The sequence below is a fragment of the Bufo gargarizans genome, chromosome 2, assembly GCF_014858855.1.
Source record: "Bufo gargarizans isolate SCDJY-AF-19 chromosome 2, ASM1485885v1, whole genome shotgun sequence".
In the NCBI taxonomy this organism is placed as follows: domain Eukaryota; kingdom Metazoa; phylum Chordata; class Amphibia; order Anura; family Bufonidae; genus Bufo; species Bufo gargarizans.
In genome coordinates this window covers 194,007,713-194,019,689 of record NC_058081.1, presented here as the reverse complement: position 1 = coordinate 194,019,689, position 11,977 = coordinate 194,007,713, and the positions used below count along the sequence as shown (strand labels likewise).

Here is an 11,977-nt window from a genome sequence, read left to right as displayed (position 1 = left end):
GAAGAAGTTCGGGTCTGGGTACCAAACATGCGTGATTTTTCTCACGCGAGTGCAAAACGCATGACAATGTTTTGCACTCGCGCGGAAAAATCGCGCATTTTCCCGCAACGCACCCGCCTCTTATCCGGGCAAAAAACATGACGCCCGTGTGAAAGAGGCCTTAGTCTCACAAATCCCATTAAAGCCAATAGTGTCCTTGTATGTGACACTTCCATTATTATCATTGTTCTGCTCCAGTGACAGAGCAGAACAATGAAAATAGCCAAACACAGATGTTAACAGAGCCTTACAACCTACCTAATATAACATTACTCCTAGTTATGTCGCTGTGTTCAGAGATTTTTGCCGTTATTTATCAACAGGGGACAAACTGAAGTCTGTTGTCTATTTTATGTAACGGTCATTCATGCACATGGCTGTGTTTTTTGAGCTGCAAATCGCGGATCCTCAAAAAAACATATCCTGGATGAGTGCATGCCACTTTCTTTTTTTCACTTCTGTAGAAAAGTCCTATCCTTGACTGGAAAATAGACAAGAATAGGACATGTTCTATTTTTTTTTTACTGGGCCACAGAATAGACATACGGATGTGGACAGTACAATGTGTGCTGGTTACGAATAGTCGGGCGGCACTGCGTGAAGGTATGGGTGCGCGGTTAGCGGACGTCACTCTGGATGCTTGAATGATAGTTGAATTGTTTTGATAAAGGCACTTGCATGTGCCGAAACGCACGCCACCTCTTCTATGAGTGGCGAATAAACCTGATATAATTGCAGTACAAAGGAGTGCCGGTTCCTTCCTTCATTCAGCACAATGTGTGCTGTCTGCATATTTTGAAGCGCTATTGAAATGAGTGGGTTTGCATCCGATCTGCAAAAATATAATCCAGAGGGGAAAAAAAATCAGTCTGGTTTGAAGTTGTTTGGGAGCAGCACTTATACAAGCAGTCAAACAACACAAGTTTGTGGACGTTGGCGTCTTTGAGTTCAAGTGTGTGATTGTATTAAGTGTATGACTTTAGATTAAGTGATTTGAGATTTAGCGATTTTAGGAGGGGACTACAGTAAGGCCTCATGCACACGGCCGTTGTTTTGGTCCGCACCTGAGCCTCAGTTTTGGCGGCTCGGATGCGGACCCATTCACTTCAATGGGGCCGCAAAATATGCGGACAGCACTGCTTTGCAGACAAGAATAGGCAGTTATATTAAAGGCTGTCTGTGGCGTTCTGCAAAATTGCGGAACGCACACGGATGCCATCCGTGTTTTGCAGATTTGCGGTTTGCAGACCGCAAAAAGCACAACAGTCGTGTGCATGAGGCCTTAGTCAGTTGCTTTTCACTGCACTGTATTATTGTATTTTTTTTTCCTTCTCTTTTCTTATGTAATCCCCATTAGTATGTGTTCCATTATTGACAGCGCAGTCCAGTGCACATCTTGTCAAATGTATGGAGTCCTGGAGCAGCCGTTTGAGGGTGCATATCTTTGTTCAAAATGTGAGCAAATTACTAATTTGGAATCACACATTGTGTATCTAAACAAGTGACTTTTGACACTGAGAAGCGTAGGCAATTTGGAAAAGAGTTTGCTGCTCACTGAGCAGGCACTCTATGGGGTAGATGTAGATAAGGGTGGGAGCATGGAGGCTCCCTGACACTTTTTCAAATCACTAGTCAGACCACACATGGAGTACTGTGTACAGTTCTGGGCTCCTGTGAACAAGGCAGACATAGCAGAGCTGGAGAGGGTTCAGAGGGGGCAACTTAAGTAATAACTTGAAAGGATGTATTTAGAGGGAAGGGGTATTATGCATATATAGATATATATGTTTTATAATATATACATATATATTTGCCCCTGTATGTCCAGTAGGGCTGCGCATCTTCACTCGTCTCACGATTCGATGCGATTACGATTATCAAGTCCACGATTCGATTCGATTCGGCGATGCATCACGATGCATCAAGATTATTACCCAAGTCCCCTTGTTTTTCAATTTTACATCAAAAAATTAATTCAATCAGTCAGAAATTGCACAAAAATATTTATTTGTATCTGCTATTTAAACAAATCATACCAAGTTCCCTGCATATCATATAGCAAAGTCTGAATGAACAAAACAGTGCAGCAGACAACAGTATTTATTTAAAACAGTACTGTCAGTGTCTCTGTAACATTAAACTGTTGTGCTGGCCTGGCTGGTGCAGTTAGTTTATAAGTTTTACAATAGTTTTACCATATAATATATATTATATATTATATAATATTAAACAGTACCTACAAAAAAAGGAGCACTTCAGTTCCTGACTGTAAAACATCACAGTGAGTCAGTGAACCTATAACACAGTCAGTGTGACGGTGACTGTGTTATAGGTTCACTCACTGTGATGTTTGCCAGTCAGGAACTGTCTGTCACACAGTGTGTTCAAGTTGTCTGTGTTGCAGAACTTCCTGGTTCACCGTGATTGTTTTGGCAGCAGGAGCAGCACCACCACCAGCACCACCACCAGCACCACCACCAGCACCAGCACCACCACCAGCACCACCACCACCACCACCAGCACCACCACCACCAGCACCACCACTAGATGGGTAGTACGTCTAGATCAGTGCTATAAGCTCTCAGAGTTGTCACTTTACAGAAAACGTTACCTGCACTGAGCACTCAGCAAGCACTCTACCACGATACATCAACTGAAGCCAAGCCATGCCACCATTAGAGGAAGCTGGAAAATCCTTGACAGAATACATTTTCAACTGAATCTGAAAACCTTGGACAAATCTTTATGGGATCACAAACACACACCACAGAATACCAGAAAAAAAATAAACACACATCCTCCTCACTGAATCATAATGGTAAAGGGCAGGCCACAGGACGGGCAAGGTGGCACAGCCACCATAATCAGACATGTCAGAAGGTCGGTGTGTGTTTTTTTGGTTTGTGTGAATGTGTATTTGTGTGATCCAATAAAGATTTACTCCAGGTTTTAAGTTTCAATTTATTCTTTCAAGGATTTGCCTTCCTCTGGTGGCTTGGCGGGCGTCAGTTGTCTGGAATTAAATACAGAATTCTTTTGGTTGAAGGTTAAACCCCTAAACAGAGTCAGAAATTCACAGAGCATGACAGACACATTGGGAAAACACCAAAAAACACGTCAGTGTAAAAATACAAAATGGATCGGACGGACAGTCGCATAATAGAAAACCATTCTCCATCTCCTCTCCACTCCAGTGCTGCTAAAAGCTAGAATAATATCATATATTCTGATTAATCATCACAGTGAACTTAGAATATATGATATTATACAATTACAAATATACATATTATAACAAAATGTTACATTCATTGATCGTTTGCAATTGCCACGACCTGCCGACCACTGCCAGTCACCTGCAGGCGGTCACTGCCAGTCTGACTGCCAGTGCCACGACGGCACCCCACCAGTCAGTCAGTCACAGTGACTGAGTGCGTTCCGTTGAGGACGAGAGTGGCATAACTGGCGTTAACCGTTAAGTAACTGGTCTTGTTGACAATGACAGGGATGGAGTTGGAGTAACTCGTCGTGAGGGAGGGGTGGGGAGGAAAAAGGGAAAGGGGAGGAAAAAGGGAAGGGGGAGGGAAGGGGAGGAAGGGAAGGGGAAGGGGGAAAAGGGGAGGGGAAGGGAAAAGGGGAGTCTGGCACTGGCAGGGGAGACAGAGAAATAAAAAATTTCAGTGGCAGAGACAATGCTATAAACAAAATCTATAAAATTAAAAACACTGCTCAGCATTTTGGAACATGTAGATTTTTCTGTAAGAACACCAATTGATCTACATGGTCTGGTTTGAGGGCGCTTCTTTTTGCAGTTACCACATCTCCTGCAGTGGAGAAAACCCGCTCTGCAGACACGCTTGTACCTGGGATACACAAGTATTGCTTTGACAGCCGAGAAAGGAGGGGAAATATGACCTCATGCTCACGCCACCAGTTCAAAGGGTCCTCAGTGAGAGGCAGAGGTGGGGCTTTACAATAGTTTTCCATTTCCTCTTCAGCCTTGGCATAGGGGGTCTTTTTGGGTTCTATTGTACCTTCAGTGTCAGTGAAAGACTGTCCCAGCAAACTCACGAGCAGCGATCTGGCCTTTTTGGGAGGAGATGGTGGAGATTCAGAATGGTTGTCTTCGATGGGTGAACTGTCCTCTTCTTCCAGAGTTTGTTTTCTTCTAGGCACTTGATGATCCTCTTGTGTCCTCTCACTCTCATCTGATGTAATCTGTGTTTGAACAAAAAAGAAACGGAAAAAAAAACAATAAGTAAAAACACAAATGTCAATGCCTTTGATTCTGATGGGGTGATGAAAAAGCACAGGAAACGGACAGTACAGTTCCCGCACCGCATCAGATTCAGAAGCGTGGTAGTGCTACTGTCGTTTCAAGAAGAAACATGATGGAATTCTTCAAATTAATTTAATTACCTCCAAGGATGCAGCTTCCTCAGTGACTCCTTTAAATATCTCCAATCTTTCTTCATCTGTGAGGATGAAAGGCAGTCCCTTAAAGCGAGGATCCAGTGCAGAGGCTGTATGAAGGATCTTCTTCTCGGCCTCACTGCTGTACCTCTTCTGGAGATCTGTTCTAATAGAATTCTTGATCTCATGGATCATGGGTGTGTCTCCCATCGTGTCTGTCATGCTCTGGAGAAGTTGTGCATTTATAGGGGCAATGAGAGAAACTGTTGGATTGCGCTCTTCTGACATCAGCATGGTTGCATCCTTCATTGGCTTTAATGCACTCACGGCGTCCTCTGCATTTGACACATCTGTTTCGTTTAGAGTGCAGAGATCGGACTCTCCTCTTCTGACTTCTGGAGACAGCAAGGTGGCACAGACTGCAGGTTGTTGTTCCAAGAACCTCTCGACCATGTCGTATGCACTGTTCCATCTTGTTGCCACATCAGTTATCAGCTTATGATTCTTCAGGCCAAGACATTTCTGTTTCTCTTTTAGACAGTGGCTTGCTCTAGTGCTGCGGTGAAAGAATGTGGATATCCGACGTACTCTGCCAAGAAGCCTAGAGAGAGTGGCCACTTTCAACGCTCGCTGGGATGCAAGATTCAGTGTATGGGCGAAGCATTTCACATGGGGGAATTTTCCAACTTGAGCTGCAACTATCATGTTTGACGCGTTGTCGGTCACAAGCACTACAGATTTATCGGACAGCTGCCATTCTTCCACAACATGAGAAAGTAGCTCTGCCAGATGAGCACCCGTGTGAGACTCATAAATGGCTCTCGTTTGCAGTACATGCGACAAAATCTGCCAGTCCTTACTAACGTAATGTGCTGTTATTGTAACATAAGACTCTGTCGTGACTGAAGTCCAGGAATCACACTGTTATTGCGACTCGACTTGCTTGGCTCATTGATGCAATTATCTTAGCTTTGGTTTCGTGGTAGAGTGCAGGTATGACGTTTTCTGTAAAGTGACTTCGTGACGGGATCTTGTAACGCGGCTCTATCGTCTTCAAAAGGTAGCGAAACCCACTGTTTTCCACAACAGAGTAAGGGCGCAGGTCCTTCGCTATGAAAGCTGCCACAGCTTTTGTTATTCTCTTTACCTTTTCAGAGTTGGGCGGCAAAGTTGACTGTAACATTGCATCAATTCTTGGCTGATCTGGGTTCATTTCCTTGGTGGTGGTGGTGGTGGTAGGTGGTAGGTTTTAGCATTTCTGGGTGAAAACGGCTGACGTGGTTTCTCAGATTAGTAGTATTCCCTAGATATTAAATTTTTGTGTGACAGATTTTACACACAGCGTATGACTTGTCCAATTCGTGCTTCCTACTTTTTTCATAAAAGCCTAAATGTTCCCAGATGTTTGCTTTTAAAAAGCTAGGTGCATTTTTTATCTCTCGTTCCTTTTGTTCTACTTCTGCCATTTTTATTTACTAGCAAATGCAATGCATGCCAGGCATCTATGTGAATTTGTGAGTAGGGATGACACAAGTCTTGAATTTGAGTGACTAAGTCTAAAGCCTGCCACGAGATCAACAGAAAAAGTAACACTGCTGGCTGCTGGTGGTGGAGCGATTCTCCTCCTGCCTGTGGTGGACTGGACTGAGCCTGAGGAGTGAGGAACAACGGACAGGTGAGGTGACACAATTTTTTTTTTAGGTACGGTAATAACAGGCAGTGACCAGCTGCAGTCTCTGTGAGTGGTGTATCTGTGTGATGGTCACCTACCTGTCACAACAAGGTGGCAGAGTCTGGCTGACACGTGGCACCTGCGCAGGGGCGTAGCTAGAAATGACTGGGCCCCATAGCAAAAAAAATTTATGGGCCCCCCGGTGGTGACCTCTATGAACCTTGTAAAGAAACCAAGACAATGGGGATACGGGACATAGCTTTCTGTAGCAGTTACATCTGACTCCGGTCCCCGAGGGGCCCAAAGGCACCAGCATTATAAATGGCACATGCCATGTGCCATTTATAATGCTGGTGCCTTTGGGCCCCTCGGGGACCGGAGTCAGATGTAACTGCTACAGAACGCTATGTCCCGTGTCCCCATTGTCTTGGTTTCTTTACAAGGTTCATAGAGGTCACCACCGGGGGGCCCATAAATTTTTTTTGCTATGGGGCCCAGTCATTTCTAGCTGGTAGGCGGCGGTAGAGAGTTTACATTGGTGCTCGAGGCTGTGCTTAATGCTACTTTCACACTTGCGTCAGAGGATTCCGGCAATCTGGACGCAAACGGATGCATTTGTCAGGCGGATCCGTCTGACAAATGCATTGAAATACCGGATCTGTCTCTCCGGTGTCATCTGGAAAAACGGATCCGGTGTTTATTTTTTTCACAGATTTAAAGGTCTGCGCAGATCGGAAGAACGGATCCGTCAATACAGCAATTTTAATGCCGGATCTGGCACTAATACATTTCAATATAAGTTTAAAGCTGGATCCGGCAAGTGTTCAGGATTTTTGGCAGGAGAGAAAATTGTAGCATGCTGCGGTATTCTCTCCGGTCAAAAAACGTAAGAGGGACTGAACTGATGCCTCCTGAACGGATTGCTCTCCATTCAGAATGCATTAGGATAAAACTGGTCAGTTCTTTTCCGGTATTGAGCTCCTAGGACGGAACTCTATGCCGGAAAAGAAAAACGCAAGTGTGAAAGAACCTGAGAGACCATCAGTATGTTAGTCCTGGAGGTTTCAGGTTGATAGATCCTGTGTATGCTACATTGTATCCACAATAACCATCCTCTCAGTAGGGACTGAGTCTGATACACGTGTGAACTGTGAAGGGGCTCTGATGGTGCAGGATCAGTAACTGTCAGTAAATCTGACACCCCAGCAGTTTCAGATCCCTGCCCTTAGCTGAGAGTTGTCAGTGTGGAATCGGATCACCTCCTGCTGGGAGCAATCTCCTGAATAGTGTGAGATAAATGTAGACATTCCCAGACTGGCCACTAGGGGCCGCTGTTTGACCGCCTTTCATAGACCCGGAACCTAAAGTTCCGTCCACTGTAGACGGAGGGGAAGAATAAGAGAGACACAACCGAAAAAAAATAAAGAAGAAACATGGCGCGGGCGGCAAAGGTATGAGAAGCGGCAATATGAGCTGTGTAGGTGGCAGGCGGTAGGTGTATATGCTGTGTAGGTGGCAGCACTGGCAGGCGCTTTGGAGGTAGATATTACATACTCATAGGTGACAAAACTCACCTCGCCGCCAGCCACCGCACGTCCGCACTGCCGCCTGCTTCTGAGTGTCTGACTGGGAGCCGGAGATGCGCGGAAAGCCGGAAACCACGCCTCCGGCTCCTCCTCACTCAGTCAGACCTGGCTCACTCAATGTTGTGGCCACCCCCTCTGACACGTCGGCGGGAGGCGGGAGGCGGGAAAGAAGGCGCCCAAAAACTTTTTTCCGACTCGGCTGCACGGCGGACGCGACGCTGACGTCATCAACATGCATCGATTATTTAAAGCAACCGCATCGATGCAGAATCACCGGGGGTCGAATCGCGATGCATCGCTGCATCGATTATATTCGACAGCCCTAATGTCCAGTATATGTGCAGTGGCCAGGATACGGGTATTTAAAGTTCTGTATTTGTCATGACGCCAATTGCAGCTGTGTTCAGGGTACTACCCCAGCACCCTTCCAAGGTGTTATAACGCACGTCCCAGATTAGGAATTCCAGAGTGGTGTAATGGCCTATACTGTCTCTATAGGGTGGTGATAATTGTGTCAACGGTGTCTCCTACCTGGGTACGGCTGGACTCCTGGCTCCTGGCTTACTTGCAATAAATTTGAATGTAGTGATAGTAGGAGTAATAGAGGAATTTTGCAGCAGAAATGATGTCATAGGTTCAAATCTGTACTAAGTGAAGAAGCAGACTCCTGCTTTCCTACATACTCCCAGGAGAATGGAAGTAAATCTCCAGCACTTAGTGGGGAAATAAGTCATTATCCTTCCATCCCTGCTCATAAAGACAAAGAGAGGCCTAGTCCAGTGTTAGGGAAAAGGTGTGTGGATTTACCCTCTATCTCTACTAGAAAAGAAGAAGAAAGGGACTCACCTAATTCAGAACTAAGTGAGAAAATAGAACAGGATGATTCTATTCCTAGATGCCACGGCAATGCTCAGGAGAATGATACAACCATTGTCCCAGCAAGACCACAGAGAACAGTCCTAGCTAGACTTCCCATTCCGGAACCTACTGTATTTTCAGGAGATGTACCGAAGTTCATAGAGTGGAAGGCAAGTTTTGAAATGATCATTGAGCATCATTGCTTCAGTTCAGTCGAAAAGTTATTATACCTTCAGAGATATGTTGGTGGGGAAGCAAAGAAAGTTCTTGAAGGTAACTTCTATAGAAAAGACAAAGAAGCCTAAAAGCAAGCTTGGGAAAAATTGAATGCAAAATATGGTCATCCTTTCTTAGTACAAAGAGCCTTTAGAGAATAACTGGCCTAAAATAGGTCATCAAGAACACTTCAGACTCCAAAAGGTATGGTGACTTCCTGCAAGCATGCAGCAATGCCATCCCACATGTTCAAGGACTGGAGGTACTGAACGACTATCTAGAAAACCACAGGATGCTAGCCAGGCTACCTGAAGAAGTGGCTTCTACATGGAATCACTATGTGACTGAACAGTTTGATCTAGGCAAGAACTTCCAAAGTTTTAAAGAGTTCTCTGAGTTTGTCAATAAGGAAGCATGTAATCCAGTAACATCATCTTACGTCTTAAAATTCTTCGAAGAAAGGCCTGCAAGAGATATAAGACGCACAAGAGCAACTAGCTTTGCAACCAACACAGCAGCTAAAGGTCCAAATACCTACGAGAGCAAGTCCAAAGTCACTACTGGGATCAGTAGAGAGACAGAACTGACAAATCTTCAGACTACCTTCAAGTGTATGTTCTGTGGAGTGAACTACTCCATACACAAGTGCCAACAATTGAAGGAGAAGGTTTGTACTTGAGAACTAAGTGTGTTTCAGTTGTCTAAGAAAAGGCCATGTTACTAAGGAGTATAAGAAAAAGGCCACATGCAGCATTTTCAAAGGACGCCATCCTACACCACTACATGAAGAACGTCCAAAGAAATATAAATCCTCAATACCTAAAGATACTGAGGAAGGAAAGAAAGTATCGGTATTCTCTTGCAGAGTGAAGGAAGGAGAAAGCAACGGCACATCAATGGTTGTACTTCAGTTTGCATTTCAAATCCTAAAAGGAGGAACAAGAAGGTAGACGCCTATGCGCTACTGGATGCCCAGAGTGACGTCACCTTCATTGATAAAGAAATCTGCGAGAAATTACAAGTGGCTACAGAACCAGTGAAGCTCAAACTCACCACAATGATGGGGAGAGACAAAGTAGTGAACAGTCAAAGGGTCAAAGGACTGAGAGTTATAGGACTTCATTCAAACTTCACATTAGATCTACCTCCAGCTTATACAAAAGCCGATATACCTCTAGATCGAGATCGCATACCTACCTGTGAAACAGCCAATAAATGGAAACACCTATCTTTCATATCTCATGAAATGCCCCCACTGAAGGAGTTTGGTGTTAGACTGTTGATAGGTTACGATTGTCCTGAAGCCTTGGTACCACGAAAGGTAATCACAGAAGGAAAGTGTGAACCCTACGCTGTTCAAACTGATCTAGGAATGGGGTGTTGTTGGAGGAAAACAGCAGATCACAAACTGAAGACAGGTGACATGATTGTGTCACCTCATCTGCCAAATAGCAGAAATCTTGCCTTAGCAAGAGTATAATGTTTGAAGAAAAGGATGGGAAGAGATCCCAAACTCAAGAATGATTATTTGAAATGCATGGAAGGTATTCTCAAAAAAGGACATGCAGAGAAAGTTAATAATCAACCTAAAGAAGGAGAAGTGTGGTACATCTCACATCAAGGTGTCTACCACTCAAAGAAACCAGATAAGATTAGAGTGGTGTTTGATTGCTGAGCAAAGTAAAATGGCGTTGCATTTAATTGATTATCTACTAAAAGGACCAGATCTTACAAACACTCTGCCTGGAGTACTCTGTAGATTCAGAAAGTATCCCATAACGGTCATGTGTGACGTTGAAAAGATGTTCCATCAGTTTCATGTAAAGAATGAAGATAGAGACTTCCTGAGGTTTCTATGGTGGGAGGATGGAGATACAGATACAGAGCCAGCAGAATATAGAATGAAAGTACACTTGTTTGGAGAAGCATCGTCTCCAGGTTGCGCCAATTATGGTATGAAGTACCTGGCCAATCAGAATGAAAAGGATTGCCAATCAGCAGAAAATTTTCTGAACAAAAACTTTTATGTAGATGATGGTCTCATAAGTCTAGAGTCCACAGAATCTCCAATCAAACTTGTAAAAGAAAGCCAAGAGTTATGCGCAAGAGGAAACCTGCGCCTTCATAAATTCATCTCAAACAACAGAGGGGTACTGGAATTATGATCAATTCCTGTCCAAAACGTACTTGGATTGGGATGGAATGTAGAGAATGACAAGTTCTTCTTTGAAGTATCTATTGAAGAGAAAATTACAACTAGATGCCACAGTGGCTTCTATATTTGATCCATTGGGATTCTTGGCCCCAGTAATCCTTAGAGGAAAAGAAATACTACAAGAATTATGCAGACAGAAGTTGGGATGGGATGAGCCCATACCTGAAAATTTGAAGCCAAGGTGGGAGAGTTGGATAAGAGACCTGCAAAACTTGAGAGAGGTTCGGATACCCAGATTTTTTTTACCGCATGATTTCGGAAACTACAAGAAAAAAGAACTTCATCATTTTTCAGATGCCAGTAGGTATGGTTATGGTCAGTGGCCATAGTGATAGGAGAAGAAAAGATACACTTTTCCCTGGTTATGGGAAAGGCCAGAGTTGCACCTACCAGTATTCAGACAATACCAAGACTTGAACTGACAGCAGCTGTTGTTTTAGCATCAGTAAGCAAGTTTCTGAGAGAAGAATTGGAATTAAAAATAGATAACGAATATTTTGGGACAGACTCACAAGTTGTCCTAGGATACATAAACAACGAAGCGTGAAAAACAAATCCGGAACATTGGCATTACATTGACGCAAAACATAACCCGGCAGATCATGCTTTAAGAGGCCTGAATTTAACAGAATTGAAAAATTCTAACTGGTTCACAGGCCCAGGGTTCCTTTGGGAAAAGGAAATCAAGCCCAGTAAAGGTTATGCAGAATTGTCTATGGGTTATCCAGAAGGAAAAGTTGTACAAACATTGAGTACTGCTGCCAAGTGTCAAGATGACATACTTGAAAGACTAGCCAGATGTTCAAAATGGAATATGGTCATAAACGTAGTAGCTCGAATTCAACGTTTGTCAAAGGGAATCATAAAGAAGGAATTGTTGAATGTAGAAGAAAGAATGAAAGCTGAAGAAACAGTCATAAGACTCATTTACCAGAGATTCTACAGTGAAGAGTTGAAGAGACTTAGTCAAGAACCTAAAAG

At 43.9% G+C, this 11,977-nt stretch overlaps 1 protein-coding gene across 1 annotated transcript; it reads right to left on the bottom strand.

Annotated features, from left to right (window-relative positions):
* Positions 1-3,722: 3,722 nt before the first annotated feature.
* LOC122929706 (E3 SUMO-protein ligase ZBED1-like) lies at positions 3,723-5,344 on the bottom strand. The gene is made up of 2 exons (XM_044283364.1): positions 4,456-5,344; positions 3,723-4,254 (listed from the first exon to the last, which is right to left on the bottom strand). Exons 1-2 carry the CDS (start codon positions 5,152-5,154, stop codon positions 3,766-3,768), a joined length of 1,188 nt encoding a protein of 395 aa, XP_044139299.1. The 5' UTR covers positions 5,155-5,344; the 3' UTR covers positions 3,723-3,765.
* Between the last annotated feature and the right edge of the window lie 6,633 nt (positions 5,345-11,977).

Coding starts and splice junctions, on each gene's coding strand:
- LOC122929706 (XM_044283364.1), bottom strand. CDS start 5,154: ATGATAGTTGCAGCTCAAGTTGGAAAATTCCCCCATGTGAAATGCTTC. Junction 4,255..4,455: donor AGGAAGCTGCATCCTTGGAG/GTAATTAAATTA, acceptor GTTCAAACACAG/ATTACATCAGATGAGAGTGA.